This window comes from Pan paniscus, chromosome 12 (assembly GCF_029289425.2).
Source record: "Pan paniscus chromosome 12, NHGRI_mPanPan1-v2.0_pri, whole genome shotgun sequence".
NCBI classification, from domain to species: domain Eukaryota; kingdom Metazoa; phylum Chordata; class Mammalia; order Primates; family Hominidae; genus Pan; species Pan paniscus.
This window is the reverse complement of record NC_073261.2, coordinates 89,459,307-89,479,782: the sequence shown is the minus strand read 5'-3', so window position 1 is coordinate 89,479,782 and position 20,476 is coordinate 89,459,307. Positions and strand designations below refer to the sequence as shown.

The window sequence follows — 20,476 nt, the reverse complement described above, 5'->3', positions numbered from 1 at the left end:
TCTAACCTGAGCTGAATATCCAAGAATTTCTACAACCTCTGCCTACCACAGATTGTAGAAATCTCTGGTGAGTTCCTCTTCTATTCACTTCAGCAACTACTACAAACTTTCGCCACCCACTTTAAGCTTCTTACTCACAATCTTCCACACCAAATCCATCCAATGAACCTAAATGAAATTTCAAAGAGGGGGAAAAGACTTAACTGCAACCAAAGCCACCTTTACCTCTTTCCTTAAGATCATGTGTTCAGCCTCTTATGTGAGGCTTAATCTGAGGTTCATCTTTCCTTATGTGCTCCTATCCTAACCTATTTGACTTCCTAGGGATTCTTCAAGGACTCTGATCATATCTCGTATGTTTTCAACTTCTCTCTCTAGTTAGGCTACTCTTGTCAGTATAATGACAATGCTCAAGTCTTTCTTATCACATGTCCCCCCTGCACTATTCCCAAAGCCTCCAGATCCTTTTATCTACCCCATGTCCTCCTCTATGTATCTGGCTCCTTCCTTTCCCAGCCTAGATGCTTCCACTTCCTTTACTCTCTTACTCACTCCTTGATCTTCTACTATCTGGCTACTGGTCACCTCAAACAATCCTCTGCGGGAGGTCACCAATAGCCTCCTCTAGACTCATTTCTGTGCTTATTTACTCGATTCTTTCTTTTGAGACTCTGTCTACCCTTCTTGAAACTCCTCCCTTGTCTTTGATAACTCTGTTCTCTTTTGGTTCTCCTGAAACTTCTCTAGTAGTTTCCACTGTTGATTTACTTCCTTCTTCTCAATTTTTAAATGCTATTTATCCTCAAGCTTCCAATCTTGGTCCTCTTTCTTCTTCCTTTATTCAGCCTTCCTAGGCTAGTGTTCTCATTTCTCTGGAATTATGAAAAAAGCCTCAGAACTGGCCTCCCTGTCTCCCTTCCCATCTCTTACAAACCAACCTACCTCTACGGGTTGACAGAATGATCCTTCTGAAATATAAAGTTAGTTACATCATTCCTCTACTTAAACATTTTTAATGATTCCCTATCACTTTCAGGATAGGGTTCAAACTCTTACATGTCATCAAGAAACCTTCATGATTTAGTCTTCACCTTGTTGTCCAGCCTCATCTAACAACCTCATGTTCCATTCATATCGGCCATAGTAAATGGCTATGCCCTTGAACTTGCCGTGTTCTCTCATGCCTCCTAGTGTTTGTATTTGCTATTCTTTCTGAGAGGAAAACCCGTCCTGCATGTGTTGCCTCACTAATTCCTCTTGAAGATTTGATTCAACCATTGCCCACTCTGAGAAACCATCCTTTGCTTTCCTATCACAACATCGGGCTCCTCCTCTCTATTCTAATTGCAGCTTTACATGCACTAAAATAGCACTTACCACACTGTACTTATCTCCTAATTCAGGCACAGTGAAACTGCTTTCACTATCTATAACCTCAAACCATGTTTGGGGCAGACCAGGCACAGAGTAAAAGTAACTGGGTGAATAAATACAGGGACTCAGTGTATTCATATCATGTTAAAATAGGATCCAATACAGAAAAAAAATCCATCCTTTTTTCCATTGTAAAGCAATACTCAAAAAAAAAACCACACAAGTATCTATCATAGCAATACACTGTACCTGATCTTCTGCAATATGGACTCGAGCATAAGGGGAGTCTAGCAAGGTATGTAAGGCCTGCAGGCATGCTGTAACATGTTCAATGGGCTCCTCAGGTCTAGGGGAACAAAGAAACTGTATACTCACACCTGAAATGCACAAAATAAAAACATGTTTTTTCACTTATAAAACACTTTATGTTGTTTGATCCCATATTTCTTCTCTATTTATGTTTTTACAGATTACCTTAACATGTATTTATTAATACCTTAAAGTAGAGTTCAAAATGGTTTCCAAGTTAAACAGCCAAACTCAACATAAGGTTGTAGTTTTGCAATTAGGTTAATATTCAAATTAGCTATGTGTGAAAGAAGGAATTCCCATGCCATCAGGTTGATTATGAAGATATTAAGTTTTTATTTCTAGGACTTTTAAAATAATACATTAAGAAAATAAATTTACAAACATTATAAAATTGCTTTTCATTAAATGGTAGCCAAATAATTTTTCATGCATACAAAGTTTTTAAATGGCAAGTTATAGAGGCACAATGGGTATCATAGTAAACAACTGCTTTTAATTTACATAAGGGTAAAGTCATTGTTTTGGAAGTTTTTCACATTTTCACTTACCAGATCTACTGATGAATCCGATAATTACACCTTATTGTGTTCCTTTTCACTCCCAGAAAACATAAGATCACTAAAAGCTTCATTACAATGTATAAATTCTTAAATGTTAAAAAAGCATCTATAGCTGGGCGCAGTGGCTCATACCTGTAATCCCAGCACCCAGCCGAGGTGGGTGGATCACCTGAGGTCAGGAGTTCGAGACCAGCCTGACCAACATGGAGAAACCCCACCTCTACTAAAAATACAAAATTACCCGGGCGTGGTGGTGCATGCCCATAATCCCAGCTACTTGGGAGGCTGAGGCAGGAGAATCGCTTGAACCCAGGAGGCGGAGGTTGCGGTGAGCCGAGATCGCGCCACTGCACTCCAGCCTGGGCAACAAGAGTGAAACTCTGTCTCAAACAAAAAACAAAAAAACAAGAAACAAAAAAGCATTTATAAAGCAATTTTACATTAGGATTCACTGAAATCTTCTTAAACATTTTTTTCTTAATGGGATAATTGGTTAAGTGCCAAGTAAAAAGAAAACCTGTTGTTGAATAAAAAACATATTAAGTTTTTTTACTGAAAATTGTTCGATATTGCTGTGTGAATGAGCATGACAGTTAAGTAGTTTCAGTAGTTTTTAATAATTTAATTTCTAGGTTAAAAATTCAATTAACAATTTATAAGGTGAGGTGAAAAATCCTTTCACTTTTCCTTCTCTGAACTGTGCTATACTGTACAAAATCTTTCCATAGCTTTAAAATGAAAGATACGAATTTTCAGAAGTGATAATCTTGAAATATATTAATATGACAGACCTACCTAAAATCAGATGCATTCTGTCTTTGTTAATTTCTGGCAAAGATTTAGCACTACCCACTGCTCCTGACGCCTGGTTTAAATTGACAGATGTAGAACGTTTTTGTAAACCAGATATTGCTGCTGCTTCTGTAGACTCTGAGCACGTAAATCCTGTGCTATTTAACCAAAGTGCCACCGCATGGAGAATTGGGGCCCAGGAATTCCGATAGTGAAGTCTAGCAGTATCAATAGTTTCAGGGGTATAAAATGCTCCACCTGTAAAGCAATCAAATCAATTAAAAACATTACTTTTTTTTTTTTTTTTTGAGACCAAGTCTCGCTCTGTCGCCCAGGCTGGAGTGCAATGGTGCGATCTTGGCTCACTGCAACCTCCTCCTGCTGGGTTCAAGCAATTCTCCTGCCTCAGCCTCCTCAGAAGCTGGGACTACAGACGTGCGCCGCAATGCTGAGCTAATTTTTTGTATTTTTAGCAGAGATGGGGTTTCACCATGCTGGCCAGGCTGGTCTCAAACTCTCAATCCACCCGCCTCAGCCTCCCAAAGTGCTGGGATTACAGGCATGTGCCACTGCACCCGGCCAAAATATTACTATTATACATGTTCGCTCATTTATGAACCACTAACAAAAATACCTGTTACATACAAAAGAGAAATCTAGCCAAAGGGCTTCTCCTCTTTATAAAGCCACCAAAAGTAACCCCTTTTCTGTAGCTGATGAACTGGAATACCTGTCTCTTCCTCACTGATGCTAGTTTTCCAGCCTTTCCTCTGCTACTGCTGATGTCACTAAGTATTCTTACCTTTTCTTACCCTGTTGTCACAGAATTTACCTCTTCATTGTTGCCAGTGGCTCCTAAAACCCTATCATCTTCTCTTTCTATCACAACCAGGGAACTCTGTTTCTTCCCTCTGTTTCTTTCTTCTTCTGCTATTCCTCTCCACCTCCTGTTGTTTCCTCTACTAACACTGAGGACTTCCTCATCACTCCTTGCTGTTATGATGGATTAAGGAAGGAAAAAAGGGGGCGGGGGAACTCCATTATTCTTATCATTAATATATAGGAAGGAGAATGGGTTCTTCAAGTAGGAACTAATAACACGCTTTCTAAACAGAAAAAAATGTTGATGATTTCTACACTGATTTTGATAAGAAAACTAAAGTACAATTTGCAAAGCACTTTAGGAACATAATTTATTGGCACACTAGGAATCTGAAATAGAATATGAAAATACACACATTGAACAGTACAGCAATATATATCTATGGTTACGCATAATGACTTGTTATCCATAGCTATTTAGAATACCCTAGCTCATACAGCTATTATTGTAACAGTGCTTGCTAATACGTTTGCTTCAGCCAACAAAAAAGCTCTATATCTTCTATCTACAAATTCAATATAGAGTACATATTCTAACTGAGACAACATCAAACTTAAGCCACAGAAATTTAAACTGTTACTATAGCAACTGTTGTTGCTAGTCTATACCGTCTCTATTTTGTTTAACTACTACTTTGAACTCCATAAAAGTAAAACTCAGAATGTAATACTCACCATCTGGAGGAAGCTGACTAGAAAATTCGGCTGGTAAAGTCAAGAGTGCATAATCTTTTAATGCTGCTAACCACAGGCGACTGAGTGTTGGTAGTTCAGGTTGTACCAGTGTTATTAAACTATCTGGTGGCAGTTCATCGATGGTCCCACAGTCGTCATCATCATCGTCAGTATTTTTAATTGCTCTTTTTGGTTTTGACTCTGCTTCCTTTTTAATATTCATAGCAACCACATATACCTAATATGATATTTATGAGGACAAAATAGTAAGGCATAAGATAAAAAAATAAGATATTTTAAGTTATTATAAAAATACAGTTAAATCATCAAAGATAACTGGGTATAGATATTAGAAAGTATACACTTTGGCCGGGTGCGGTGGCTCACACCTGTAATCCCAGGACTTTGGGAGGCCAAGGCGGGTAGATCATGAGGTCAAGAGATTGAGACCATCCTGGCCAACATAGTGAAACCCTGTCTCTACGAAAAATACAAAAATTAGCCGGGCATGGTGGCAGGCACCTGTAGTCCTAGCTACTCCAGAGGCTGAGGCAGGGGAATCGCTTGAACCAGGGAGGCGGAGGCTGCAGTGAGCCGAGATCGCGCCGCTGCACTCCAGCCTGGTGACAAAGTGAGACTCTGTCTCAAAAAAAAAAAAAAAAAGAAAAAGAAAGTATATACTTTGATCAGGTGCAGTGGCTCATGCCTATAATCCCAGCACTTGGAGAGGCTGAGAATCACTTGAAGCCAGGAGGTCAAGACCAGCCTGGGTAACATAGCAAGACCCTATCTCTACAAAAAATAACAAAAATGCTAGCCAGGCATGGCAGCACATGCCTGTAGTCCCAGCTACTTGGGAGGCTAAGGCAGAAGGATCGCTTGAGCCCAGGAGTTCAAGGTTCCAGTGAGCTATGATCGTGCCACTGCATTCCAGCCTGGGCACCAGATTTGAGATCCTGTCTCAAAAAAAGAAAAAAAAAAGTATATACAACTCCATGATTTCCTGATAAACACAAAAGAATAATTCCATTTGCCTTGGAGACATTTTTCTAAAAAAACTGATCTGACTTCTGACTATTCCTCTGATGGCATGTTCCTTGAGTAGCCTTCTCAGAGTTTTTTCTGGCTTCCCTCATTCTACTTTACAAAGCACCCCCCGCCCCCACTTTTTTTTTTTTTGCCACAGGGTATAACTCTGTTTCTGCCTCCACCTTCCTAGACTTATTAGACAACCAGGCATTCAAAGTAAGCAGCTGAGAGGCGAAAAGAGACATCAGAAAGGATTTCCATAAATATCCTTCTAAACTCCTTCTTACACAGACCTTAAATGATATTTTGCAATCTAGCATTTACAACAGATAGCCTGGCTAATATAATCTGCTAGTCACATACATTATCTGTATTCTTTCTCTCTAGTTTGTGAGCCAAAAAGACATAAAAGCAACTTTCCTAAAATATAATTTCAAAGATTCTTCTTTATTGAATCATATTTATTTTCCTTTGTTTTGTAGTACATTTAGGCTTTGGCTACTGGCACATACAAAGCTGAATAACGTATTAATGAGAAAACAAAAAAAGAAAGGAATGACAGCAAGCAAGAAAAGAATTGCTCTAGATAAAAATCTCGAGAAAACTGTCTTCCCTCCACAGTGTTACATCCATTGTACCTAATGAGAAAGCCTAAGTACGGTATCTGTATAGGTACACTGCAAGCTTCTTGATGAGAAGTACTGTGTCTTACCCCTATTCCCACACCAAGCAGACTTACAGCACAGAGAAAATATACAGCAATTGACTAAATTCTAAAATAGGGACTTTGGATCTCAAGTTATGAATATATTACTGTCATATCTTCTAGTGAGTACATGCTTGTTTCCCCCCTAAATTTGTTATTACACTGTTTTTTTTTTGAGATGGAGTCTCGATCTGTAACCCAGGCTGGAGTGCAGTGGTGCGATCACAGCTCACTGCAATCTCCACCTCCCGGGTTCAAGTGATTCTCCTGTCTCAGGGTCCAGGGTAGCTGGGATTACAGGCACACACCAGCATGCCTGACTAATTTTTGTATTTTTAGTAGAGACAGGGTTTCTCCACATTGGCCAGGCTGGTCTCAAACTCCTGACCGCAGGTGATCCATCCTTCTCAGCCTCCCCAAGTGCCCAGCCACTAACATTTTTAAGAAAATGTCACAATAAGCACTCTTAAGTATATCCAGCCATTCATTCATCAAATCCTTACTAGGTAGGCACCTTTTGCCTTGAATTTGTTATTGTTCTAGGACTGGAAGCAAAAAAAAAAAAACAAATAATACATAGTTTTTGCTTTCCATGAATTCACAGGCTAATATTACAATGAGAGGGAAGTAAAAAGGTGCTTAAGAGAAGAAACGTTTAAAGATTTGGTTTTAATTATTTATCTTCTACAAAGATAATCTTTTTAATGCTTTATCTTCTAGTACACTCTACCCAGTGCACAGACAGTGTCTGGTACCTAATGAACACTCGGCAGTTTATGCAATGAGTGAATGAATCTCAGGGAACATCACAGATAAACGAATCTTAGCCTTGGGAGTGTGAGAAAGGTGAGACAGTTTTTAAGGACAAAAGTTGACTTGCTCATAGGCAGAAATGGAAAGGGAGCTTACAGGCAGAGGGAACAGCCAGAGCAAGAGCACAAAAACAGGAAACTGCATGGTAATCTAAGTATCCAAGTTTCTCATATAGACGGAGCACAGGTTATAAGCTGGAAGTAGCTTAAGTTTTTACTCTGCAGGCAATGGGGAAGCAAGGGTGTCACTGTAAGACTTTAAGGTCTATGTATGCATTTTTCCTCGACTTATAATTTTATTTTAATAATTATGCTATAAAAAGTTGGAAAAATAAGAGTTAAAAATGACTCATAACCTCAATTTCTGGGTTTTCATATTCTATCTTTGTAAGTTATAATTTTGATGTACAGAGATTCTGTATTTAGTTTTACTGATAAACATGTCATAGGGTTTTCCCATGTGAATACCAGTTTTCATAACCATTATTTTAATGACTTACAGTGGATGACCCATAATGTATCTACCAGTTTTCCTACAGTTGAAATTTTATATTTACTTCTAATTCTTTACTTAGCATTGGGAATCCTAGAAAGATGAAATACAGCTTTCGAAGACAAAAGATATTCATTTCTTCACATTATAAATAGTGTTGCAAGTAAACATTTTTGTAAACTTACCTCTTTTCCATATTTTGGATATTTTTCACTAGACTACAGGCCCAGAAATGGAATTACTGGGTCAGTGTTTACAAATATTTTTATGACTCTGAATAGACATTGCCAAATGCTTTCTAAAAAGGTTCTATATTTTATATTGCTACCTGCAATATATGAGAATATATCTTTCAGACCTATTTTAAAATAAATTTTTAGGCTTATTTTTCTTATAGATATTACACAAAAAAGGACAATCAGAAGCATAAGCAAAATGAAGAAAATTAAAACTACACATAATGCTACTACTCAGATACAATGCTGTTAACAGTCTAAACAGTTATATAAACACGCTCAGTTTTTTACCTAATAATGTGTGCGTGCGTGTGTGTATAATTTCTACCCCAATTTTCTAGTCACTTAATATCATCATCTTTCAATATCAAGAAATACATTTAGGTTATTTCCACTTTTTTGTGAATAATAACACCATAACAAATACCCTTGTAGCAGAACCTTTGTGCATATCCTTAAATATTCCTGAAAATAATGTGTGCAGTTTTTTAATTAATTAAATTTTTTTTTTTTGAGACAAGAGTCTCGCTCTTGTTGCCCAGGCTGCAGTGCAATGGCGTGATCTTGGCTCACTGCAATCTCTGCCTCCCGGGTTCAAGTGATTCTCCTGCCTCAGCCTCCCAAGTAGCTGGGATTACAGGCATGCACCACCATGCCAGGGTAATTTTGTGTTTTTAGTAGAGACAGTGTTTCACCATATTGGACAGGCTGGTCTCGAACTCCTGACCTCAGGTGATCCACCTGCCTCGGCCTCCCAAAGTGCTGGGATTACAGGTGTGAGCCACCACGCCTGGCCTAGTGCGCAGTTTTAGAGGATGTACAGAGGAAGGTGCTGAAGACACAAAGAAGAAGAGTAGACAGCACTGAGCTTCACACAGTCTCCTCCTCACTCTCATGCCTAACTGATACCTCCTCCTATCCTCCATGTTTCAATGTAAACATCACTTTCTCCAAAAAGGCTACTTCTGAGCCTCCAGCCTATTGTAACTGCCTCTGCTATGTGTTCCAAAACACTTTGTATTTCTCCTATGATAATGCTCCTTACCCTTTGGTACATCTACTTGTTTACCAGTTTGTCTTGCTCAGCAAACGTAATATATCTCACCCCCGTATTCTCAACTGCTAACCTGACAGAGCTGAAGCTAAACAACACTTTGTTGAATGAATCAGAGGGTGGGAAGTAAGGGAATGAGAAAAGTTTAGTCTTAGATTAGCAGAAAAGCTTAAAATAATTATAACTCCAATAGTCTTCCCTTAAACGTGGTTTCACTTTCTGTGGTTTCAGTTACCTGTTGCTGAATACCACGAAAATAGGGAAGTGAGATACTGAGCTGGTAGAGGAAGGAATTAGTTACTTCAATACTGGAGGGCAGATGATAAGAATTCAATAGTAACTGGCAGAAGGAATTTAGAAAAATGAATTTAAAACAACGTAATTATATATTTTTTAAAGTGACTGTGAGAATGAAAAAGGTAAAACTAGCTATTAAAAAACAAAACAAGCTGGGCACTGTGGTGCGTGCCTGCAGTCCCAGCTACGCGGATGGCTGTGGCAGGAGGACTGTTTGGGCCCAGGAGTTCAAGTCCAGGCTGGGCAACAAAGCAAGACCCTACCTTTAAAAAAAAGAAACAAAACTCCTATGGCCTCAATATCAAGGTGGCAAGTCACCTGAAATTTAATCAAATAAAAGATTTTTGGCATAAAATATTTTCTGTTATATTTTTGAGTTTTTCCTACCTAATTTCCTCATATTATGTAGGAGAGCCCTTCCTCAATATAGAGGTTTTCAGTACACTGATTAACATATTTTCAAAAAGTATTCCATATCAAGGGTTAGTTTTTAAAAAACAAAAATTTTTTTACCAACAAGAGTAGAGGAACATTTTCTCATGGATGAAGAAATGGGTCAAAAACAATAGGTTGTAGTTTAGTCGTTACCTCTGCCCAAGCTTTGAGAACAGCCAGTTTTTCCATGGTCGTGGCACTCTCTCGGTACAGCTGGCTGGAAGATCCTTTTCCAGCCTGAACTTTGTCCAGAGAAGAAACAAGAAGATTGTGTACTCGACGGAGATCATTGAGATCACTGACAACTCCACTTCCTATCCATGTACTACATACCTAGACAAAGAGAATTCAAAAACTTTCGTGTAAAAAAAATTAATGCTGTATAAGAAAATGGAATAAATGACTTTTTTCCTAGAAGATAAAACACAAAACCAAAGAACAAAACAAAATAAACTACCCAATGCTATGCTTTGATATTATTATTATTATTATTATTATTATTTTGAGACAGTTTTGCTCTGTAACCCAGGCTGCAGCGGAGTGGCGTGATCTCGGCTCACTGCAAGCTCCGCCTCCTGGGTTCAAAAAATTCTCCTGCCTCAGCCTCCCGAGTAGCTGGGACTACAGGCGCGTGCCACCACACTTGGCTAATTTTTTTGTATTTTTAGTAGAGACGGGGTTTCACTGTGTTAGCCAGGATGGTCTCAATCTCCTGACCTCGTGATCTGCCTGCCTCAGCCTCCCAAAGTGCTGGTATTACAGGTGTGAGCCACCGTGCCCAGCCAGTATTATTTTTTATATCAATGGTAAGCATAGATTTTAATGTACTCCTATGTAGAAAACAAAATAGTATTTACTTAACATGTTTCCACCATGTACTTTAACAAAAATGTTAACAGAAATAATTTTCCACCCAAAGCAGTTCAGTCTTGAATAATTCTTCAACAAAATTTCTGCTTACCACAGGAAAAGGGTTATGCTTGCTGCTATAAAGGGGACTTAAAAAAAAAAAAAAAAAAAGAGGCTGGGCGCAGTGGCTTACACCTGTAATCCTAGCATTTTGGGAGGCCAAGGCAGGCGGATCACGAGGTCAGGAGATTGAGACCATCCTGACCAACATGGTGAAACCCCATCTCTACTAAAAATACAAAAATTAGCTGGGCGTGGGCATGGTGGCGTGTGTCTGTAATCCCAGCTGCTCGGGAGGCTGAGGCAGGAGAATCGCTAGGGAGCCAGAGGTTGCAGTGAGCCGAGATCGCGCCACTGCACTCCAGCCACGACAGAGCGAGACTTTGTCTCAAAAGAAAGAAAGAAAAAAAAAGGAATAGGAAAAAAAAATCTAGTCCCTACCCTCAAGTAAGAAAACACAGATTGAATGAACACATGGGAATGTTTTATGACTGTAATATGGGACACTTAAAAACAGACAAGGGAAAGATTAATTCTAGCAGGAGGAATGGGAATGTTTAGGTGTCAAAGAGGTTTGTGTGTATAGACATAGGAGAGTTACATGAGGAAGAGATGTGATTAGCAAAGTTAATTGGGATTAGATTAAGGTAAAATTTGCATTCCATGGAAAATGAATTTAGACTTCATTCTGTAAGCAACTGTGAGTTTCCATGGCCTCTGGACAGGGGGATCATATTATTAGAATTGTGCTTTAGGAAAACTGTTCCAGTACTTATGTATAAGAAAAAATGTATATAGACAGTAAGTAATATGTTAAGTGTCTTTTATAATACCATAGAACAGAGATGATATGGATCAAACTGGGAATGGAATAAAAAAGGAGAGGCATCTGAGACAGACTTGTAGTTAGAAATCCCAGGATATGGAAACCAATTAGCTATTTTAGGGGGTGGGTGAAGGGAGATACAAAAAGAGCAAGGAATCAAAAATTTCTAAATGCTGATTGTTGAAGCTTCTGACTTGAATGGAAGGAAGGTGATACTACTGCTTTACGGGGATGATAGGGGAAACAAAGGAAACTAAGTGGAGATGAGAAGTGAGACAGCGTGATTTTAATTTTGAACATTTTTACATGCTGCATTCAAAGTGCCACTAAGAGACTTGTGGAAAGATATTCAGCAGGCAATTAAAAACGTGGGTCTGGATTTCAGGAGCAAGTTCAAGGGTAATTACATAACCCTAGGAATTCCCACACAAAGGTGATAACTAAAGTATTATTAAATTTTTTTCAAGGACAGGTTTAAACAAAAAAAATAAAGCCTTAAAGCCAGACCAGATGGAATATAGTTACAATTAAGGGACAAGTAGAATAAGAATAAAGAAAGAAATTGAAAAGAAAATACCAGAAAAACAAAAGAAAAACCAAGCAAGTGCAGTGACAATGGAGCCAAGGGAAGAGTTTCAAGAAGGAAGGGGTGGTCTCAGAGTGTCAGCTTTAACAACAATAATTACACGTCCTTACTTTCTTTTTTTTTTTTTTTTTTGAGACAGAGTCTCACTCTGTCACCCAGGTTGGAGTGCAGTGGCGTGATTTTGGCTCACTGCAACCTCCGCCTCCCAGGTTCATGCCATTCTCTTGCCTCAGCCTCACAAGTAGCTGGGACTACAGGTGCCTAACACCAGGCCCGGCTAATTTTTGTATTTTTAGTAGAGACGGGGTTTCATCACGTTAGCCAGGATGGTTTTGATCTCCTGACCTCGTGATCTGCCTGCCTCAGCCTCCCAAAGTGCTGGCATTACAGGCATGAGCCACCGCACCCGGCCACATGTCCTTACTTTTTCATCTGAAATCCTTGGACCAAGATTTTTTTCAGAGTTCACAACTTTTGGGTAAAAGGTAATAAGGTACCTGAACCTCATTAAAGTATACACCTAGCAAGATGTGTGGCAGCACCCCATAATTAACACACAGATGTATCTGCAACAAAATGTATTACAAATCACAATAAGAAAGATTAACTAATGCTACATTCTCACTTAGCTTCACATCAGAGCCAAATGAGTACAAGTCAGCTCAGGTTTTGCTGCCAAATAAATGATTAAAGAAGCTTTTGATTTTCACAGCATTTGGATTTCAAATCATGGCTAATGGACTTGAGTTCCTATATTGAAAACGTTTTAAAAGTGGAGAATAAGTATTTATGTCAAATTTTATTCTCAAAGAATTCAAAACTAATTTTAATAAAATTAATAAGGACATTTTTAACTGATTGTTACCAATTAAGGAGATACTGATGGCAAAACTTAAAATGCCAGTCAAAACTGCTGAAAAATAATTAAATTTAAAGTGAAAAGAAATTAAATATGAACATGAAAAGAAAGAGCTGTTACTCCCAAAGGAAACTAAAGAACATATGGGAAAGATTTGATAAATATTTCTGTGAAATTTGGTAGAAATATAACTAAAAAATTGGGGAAAATTATAAAGATTAGGAATTTGGCACTAAGCTTTCTTTGTAAAAACCTAAGTATTTTCTTCACATTAAAGAATCAGAAACTAGGCCGGGCACGGTGGCTCGCCTGAGGTCAGGCGTTCAAGACCAGCTTGGCCAACACGGTGAAACCCCGTCTCTACCAAAAATACAAAAATTAGCTGGGTGTGGTGGCACACACCTGTAATCCCAGATACTTGGAAGGCTGAGGCAGGAGAATTGCTTGAACTCGGGAGGCGGAGGGTGCAGTGAGCTGAGATCATGCCACTGCACTACAGCCTGGGCAACAGAGGGAGACTGTGTCTCAAAAAAAAAATGACAGGTGCAGTGGCTCACACCTGTAATCTCAGCACTTTGGGAGGCCCAGGTGGGTGGATCACCTGAGGCCATGAGCTCGAGACCAGCCTGGCCAACATGATGCAGCCCCGTCTCTACTAAAAATACAAAAAATTAGCTGGGCATGGTGGCGTACACCTGTAATCCCAGCTACTCAGGAGGCTGAGGCAGGAGAATCGCTTGAACCTGGGAGGTGGAGGGTGCAGTGAGCCAAGATCATGCCACTGTACTCCAGCCTGGGCAACAAGGGCAAAATTCCGTCTCAAAAAAAAAAAAAAAAAAAAAAGAATCTGAAACTAGAATCACAGATAATGCATTATGGATTTTGTTTATGAAGAATGACAAAGTAGCATTGAATTAGTAAAATAATATTCAGAGAAAAGACTTTGCCCTACATCAAAAGATTGGTGAATGAATGTACATTTTAAAATTTTATGCTGAAATAAAATATTTAAGTATGCATTATGTTCATGATCTGACCCTACTTTAAATGATTTTTTATTTATCCACTGATTACTGTACCCAGTTGTGTGACATCTGAGGGTCCTTCCTATAATATCTAAGAGTTACCCTGATTTTAAAGTTTCTTAACATGGCATTTGTTCTAACAAACAGGCTGGGATATCATTAAGCCAACTCCTTACTTTCCTTAAAGGAAAGGAACTTGTAACCTACTGCTTTACCTGTCAGGAAACCAGGTTTCCTCCCAGCAACAGAAGGAAAGGAGGTCACAAATTTGAGCCTGCCACTAGAAAAAAAGAAACTTCTTATTAAAAAAAATGCAACTAGGGCCACAAAAGAAATAAGTTTAAGGCAAATTCAGTACTCATATACAAGATAAAATTCTAATAGCCTTTGCTTTTCTAATGATCAGGAGCATTGTAGGAGATTTTGTCTGCTTAAATGCTGTGCTCTGAAACGTCATCATGATACACTTATTTACATATGGACAGTAATTTTTTGATATTTGTGTGGCAGTATCCCAAACCAAATTACCTAGTCGAAGGTTTGCATCACGATCCAGAGACCTATCTCTTACCAACAACGTTTCTTTTCTCTCTGGTCTCCTGTCCGTGGAAAGAGTTAATTTCTCTGAAGACTGCCATTAAGGCAGCAGGCTTCAGAGATATCAATTTCAAAAATGGAAGGAAGGGGCAAACTTGCATTCAGCTACAGAGAGGATAAAGTCAGAATTTTAAACCTATTATTGCAGAATCTTCTCTGCATAGAGGTCACATGAAGCTTGGCCATGGATTCTAAGCAAAAATGATGGACCACAGCACCGTACTCCAGAAAACTAGGAAGAAGAGAGTTGCTTATCTTCTGTCTTTAGGTAAGCAGACAAATAAACTGATTACCTAAAAGATTAGAGCTTAATACATGAATCCTTTTTCAAAATGAAGCATATGAAAAAGAGAAACTGATTAAAGGAATAAGAAAATATGCATTTTTTGGGGCAGGGTGTGGTGGCACATCCCTGTAATACCAGCACTTTGGGAGGCCAAGGCAGGTGAATCACGAGATCAGGGGTTTGAGACCAGCCTGACCAACATGGTGAAACACTGTCTCTATTAAAAACACAAAAATTAGCTGGGCGTGGTGGCGGGCACCTAATCCCAGCTACTCAGGAGGCTGAGGCAGAAGAATTGCTTGAACCCGGGAGGCGGAGGTTACAGTGAGCAGAGATCGCATGCCACTGTACTCCAGCCTGGGTGACAGAGTGAGACTCAGTCTCCAAAAAAAAAAAAGGAAAATGTACGTTTTTTGGTGGTTTTGTGAGTCTCTGCAGATATAATAAGGTGAGAATAATTTCCTGGGATTAATTTTGCAATGAAATGTCTATATTGTGAAATTCTCCTTAGTATGATTTAATACCCACAAAGTAGCAAAATTTTCATAATGTGTGGTCAAAAACAATGTTTCGACCACAATGTTTATTACCTAATTATTATTTCATCATTTCACACAGAATAAAAAGGAAAACTGCCATTGTTGTATTTCCAAGATAAAAATATTATTTTGTTTTTCCTCTCTCTTTTTTTTTTTTTTTTGAGACAGGGTCTCGCTCCATTGCCCAGGCTGGAGTACAGTGGCACAATCTTGGGTCATTGTAGCCTTGACCTCCTAGGCTCAAGACATCCACCAACCTCAGCCTCCCGAGTAGCCTGGACTACAGGTGTATGCTACCATGCCCAACCAATTTTTGTATTTTTTGTAGAGACGGGGTTTCCCCATGTTGGCCAGGCTGATCTCAAACTCCTGAATTCAAGCGATCCTCCCATGTTGGTCTCCCAAATTTTTCTCTATTCCTTCACACAAGTTAAATTCTAAGATATCTATGAATGTATAGAAGACAACTATACAAAGTCCCATTTTTCTTCTTACCTGGCAAGCTTTCGCTATTATATCTGATGGTGTATCTTGTGAAAAGGCTGGTCTTAGAGCAGCTCCCACCTAGAAAAATAAATAAAGCATTTTATTTTTTACTTTTATGTTTTGAGACACGGTCTTACTCTATCACCCAGGCTGGAGTGCAGTGGTGCGATCTCGGCTCATTGCAACCTCTGCCTCGTAGGCTCAAGCGATTCTCCTCCCTCAGCCTCCGAAGTAGCTGGGATTATAGGCATGCACCACTACTGCCAGGCTAATTTTTGTATTTTTAGTAGAGACAGGGTTTCACCATGTTGGCCTGGCTGGTCTTGAACGCCTGACCTCAAATGATCCACCCACCTCGGCCTCCCAAAGTGCTGGGATTACAGGTGTGAGCCACCGTGCCCGGCCCAAAGCATTTTATTTTTAAAGGTAAGTAGTAAACATAAAGCCTCTTGTGTGTTTAGAGATGAAAACACACAAAAACACTTCTATGTTCCTTTCCTTTTTATGACCTCTCCCTTATCTCTTTTCAGTTATAATAAACTCAATCATATCCTTTTTCTTTTGCTTTCCAGGAGGTTATCATTATCAAATCTATATGAATGTTATACCAAGTAGGCAATAATCTTGTTTTTTTTCTCGTTTTTGTTTCATAGCAAACAGGATTTTCTGACAAAGTCACATGTTATCAGACATACCAAAAATTGCTGTTGTTAGATTTTTTTCTGTCTATATTTTTCTAAACCTATTTCTAACAGTATTTACCTTATGAGTGAATCTCATATCTGGATCAATTTATTTAAATAACTGATTAGTACTAAAGATTCACGGTCACTCAATGACCCTAGAGGTCATTTCACCTCAAAAGGAGATGCTTTAAAAAGCTGCTCAAAAACATTAATTTATGCATTTTTGTTATTAATAAGTAGAGGAATATGAGCTTTTGTTTTAAATAAGCCAGTATCAGCCATAGATTCTTAGCTATATTAGATATAACAAGTATAAGCTGAATACAGGAGTAAGATGTAGTCAGCTCCTATGTTGAGATATTCTTCCCTTACCACAGAGATCCAGTTGGTCAGGTATATCAATAGTAGTTTGGAAATGAATCGAGACTCCCTCTCTATGACTAAAGACAGATGGTAATTGATCACAATATGCGAGCTAGTATTGGATTCTGTACTGGAAGAGAAAGAATACTATATGAACTAGGTTACTGGGTTGACTGACACAGCTGGAATATGATAGATTATGTAAAAGTATATATCATTGTTGAATTTCTTGAGGTTACCTATTCCATTGTCACATAAGACAATGTTCTTGTCCTATGAAAATATAGTCTAAAATGCTCAAGGGTAAAAGCACATGATTTAAATAATTTATTTTTAAATGGTTTAGGAAAAAATCTGTGTGTGTTGGGGGAAGAAAGAGAGAGAGAATCATTGTTAAAGCAAATGAAGCAAAATTAACAATTGGCAAATATGAATATGGGGTGTAAGATAGTTTTTTTGTACTATTCTTGCAGCTTTTCTATAAATTTGATATCATTCTTTTTTTTTTTTTGAGATGGAGTCTTGCTCTTCCATCCCGCAAGCTGGAGTGAAGTGGCGCGATCTCAGCTCACTGCAACCTCCACCTGCCAGGTTCAAGTGAGTCTCCTTCTCAGCCTCCCAAGTAGCTGGGATTACAGGCCCGGCTGATTTTTGTATTTTTAGTAGACATGGGGTTTTGCCATGTTGGCTAGGCTGGTCTCCAACTCCTGACCTCAGGTGATCCACCTGCCTTGGCCTCCCAAAGTGCTAGGATTACAGGCATGAGCCACCGCACCCAGCAATAGCATTTCTTTCTTTCTTTTTTATTTTTTGAGATGGAGTCTCACTCTGCTGCAGCCTCTGCCTCCCTTGTTCAAGCAATTCTCCTGCCTCAGCTTCCTGAGTAGCTGGGATTATAGGAGCCTGCCACCACGCCCAACTAATTTTTTTATTTTTAGTAGAGACGGTGTTTCACCATGCTGGTCAGGATGGTCTCCAGTTCCCAACCTCAGGCGATCTGCCCACCTTGACCTCCCAAAGTGCTGGGATTACAGGCATGAGCCACCGCCCCCAGCTGGTGATATCATTTCTAAATAAAAAGTTTTAAAAAACCCCATCATTCCAATAGGTTGGGTATTTGGGAGTAAACAATTGTATACAGGTTTTCTATAGCCAGTTGGGCTAGAAGCTCTAACTTCTTCACTTATACTTAACATGTAAAAACAACAGATTACACATTATTCACATTTTAAATTTTTTATATATTTGAGCACAACTTTTAGATGAGGTATGGTGCACTGGAGCGAAGATTTTGCCATAATCACAGAAAAAAAAATCTGTTACTTCCTTGTTAACAAAATTTTTTTATTGTTCATATAATCCCCCACTGCTAGGATTAGTCTACTGTGCCTCATTTGAATAACTTAAGTACAGGTACAAATCTCAGGAGCAACAAGTAGATCTCTCTTTGAATGAAGTAAAAAAAAAATCGGCCGGGCATGGTGCCTCACACCTGTAATCCCAGCACTTTGGGAGGCCGAGGTGGGCGGATCACGAGGTCAGGAGATCGAGACTATCCTGGCTAACATGGTGAAACCTCATCTCTACTAAAAATACAAAAAAATTAGCCGGGCGTGGTGGTGGGTGCCTGTAGTCCCAGCTACTCAGGAGGCTGAGGCAGGAGAATGGCATGAACCTGGGAGGCGGAGCTTGCAGTGAGCCAAGATTGCGCCACTCAACTCCGGCCTGGGCGACACAGTATCTAATTCTTTCAGTAATACTTTTTTTTTTGAGCCGGAGTCTTGCTCTGTCACCCAGGCTGGAGTGCAGTGGTGTGCTCTCGGCTCACTGCAACCTCCGCCTCCCGGGTTCAAGCAACTCTCCTGCCTCAGCCTCCCGAGTAGCTGGGACTACAGGCATGTGCCACCACGCCCGGCTAATTTTTTGTATTTTTAGTAGAGACGGGGTTTCACCATGTTAGCCAGGATGGTCTCCATCTCCTGACCTCGTGATCCGCCTGCTTCGGCCTCCCAAAGTGCTGGGATTACAGGCGTGAGCCACCATGCCCGGCCTCAGTAATACCTTTAACTGTTGTTATTAAGAGTTAATTTATCCTTCATTATACAAGGGGCAACTGGTATCTATTTCTAAAAATGCTTATGAAGGTTTGCCATATAAAAATAACGGCAGCAAATCCACAACACTCTTTTGAAGGTTCCTTTTATCTCTTAAAGGGCAGGGCTAAATATCTAAACACAAGACTGGAAAGCTGAGCTGGAATTTCTATTCTAGTTTTATCACTAATATGTTATCACAACTTAAAAATAGTGACAACAGCTTGACACTTATTTCTTCATTTGTGGGGTGACTAAAACTAGGTAACAGACAATGGAGATAAAGAGATGCATTCTACAGAAATAAACAGATTGCAGTTCCAAATGCAGTCCTCCAGGAAGTCTGCACTTCTTCAGTAATCTTTCAAAAGATCAATTTTAAGTTCTTAAATAAATAGAAAATCTCACATTAGCCTGATACTGCTCCAGTATCACATGACCTGGAAATTCTGGCTCAGGCACAGACGCAAACTTCTTGATAATGTCTTCAAGCGCCTGGAGCCCAGCCATTCGCAGCTGGTTGCTATGATCAGTTGCAGCCATGAATGCCATGCGAATGAGGTCAGAGAGATGAAGTACCAAGAGGTCATCTAAAAATAAAAATAGAATGCAAAAATGAAAACTTTTCCAAAAATAAGCGTAATAACATAAAAATATGAAATGAAATAAATTTTTGATAAAAAACACAATCCACATATTTCACAACTTTGAAAATAGCAAAGATATTATATTCTTTCAAGACAACTTCCATATCAATCTTTCAAGAATAGTGATATACAATACAGTAATGCTGATGATGTTATAGGACGTACAATGATATGTTATGCAAAATACTTTTAACGTAACTTTCCCAAAATGAGTTTCTGATCCTTTAAGAACAAAGGCTTGGCAGACTTTTTTGGTAAAGAACCAGATAGTTAATATTTTTGGCTTCATGAAAGAAAATAGACTCTTGGGACCCCAAAACTCACTATGCCAAAGAGAAAGTGAAGCTTGGGAACTGAGTCTTGCAATACTGCCTTTTGTTCCCAGGTAGCTGTAATTTCACAACTGTGTGTCATTGCCTCATTTTAAGCCAGGTTCCCACAATGATAGAAGGCCAAAAATCTTCCTAAATGGCCTCCTCTCACAAATTGCTCACAAGGAATCTTTCAGAATACATATTCCCCGCTAAGAACCAGCCCTAAAACCAAGTTCTGTTGAATCTCACCCTGCCAATGTCAATTACCAGCTTATTTTCACAGGTATAGGACAATGACAAGATGAGAAATCATCCCTCTCTCTATGCTGTGGCCAATGCGTAACTGACTTTTTCCTGTATTCCCCCTTTTCACATGTAAAATGTAGATTTACTGAGGCTAGGCAGGGCGAAGTGGCTCAGCCTGTAAACCTAGCACTCTGGGAGGCTGAGGTGGGTGGATAGCTTGAGCTCAAGAGTTTGAGACCAGTCTGGGAAACATGGTGAACCCCATCTCTACAAAACATACAAAAATTAGCTGGGCATGGTGGCGTGGACCTGTAGTCCCAGCTACTCAGGGGGCTGAGGTAGGAGGATCCTTTGAAC

General features: G+C 39.3%; 1 protein-coding gene across 5 annotated transcripts in view; it reads right to left on the bottom strand.

Annotated features, from left to right (window-relative positions):
* The window catches only part of HEATR5B (HEAT repeat containing 5B), a 102,875-nt gene that overhangs the window by 20,155 nt on the left and 62,244 nt on the right, over positions 1–20,476 (bottom strand). For all 5 annotated transcript variants that reach the window (XM_063594627.1, XM_003817657.7, XM_008970903.5 and 2 more), the window contains 6 exons: positions 19,321–19,502; positions 15,780–15,848; positions 9,811–9,990; positions 4,596–4,833; positions 3,042–3,296; positions 1,624–1,751 (listed from right to left, as the gene is read on the bottom strand). In XM_063594627.1, coding sequence (XP_063450697.1) covers positions 1,624–1,751; positions 3,042–3,296; positions 4,596–4,833; positions 9,811–9,990; positions 15,780–15,848; positions 19,321–19,502 — 1,052 coding nt within the window. The remainder of the gene's footprint in view (positions 1–1,623; positions 1,752–3,041; positions 3,297–4,595; positions 4,834–9,810; positions 9,991–15,779; positions 15,849–19,320; positions 19,503–20,476) is intronic.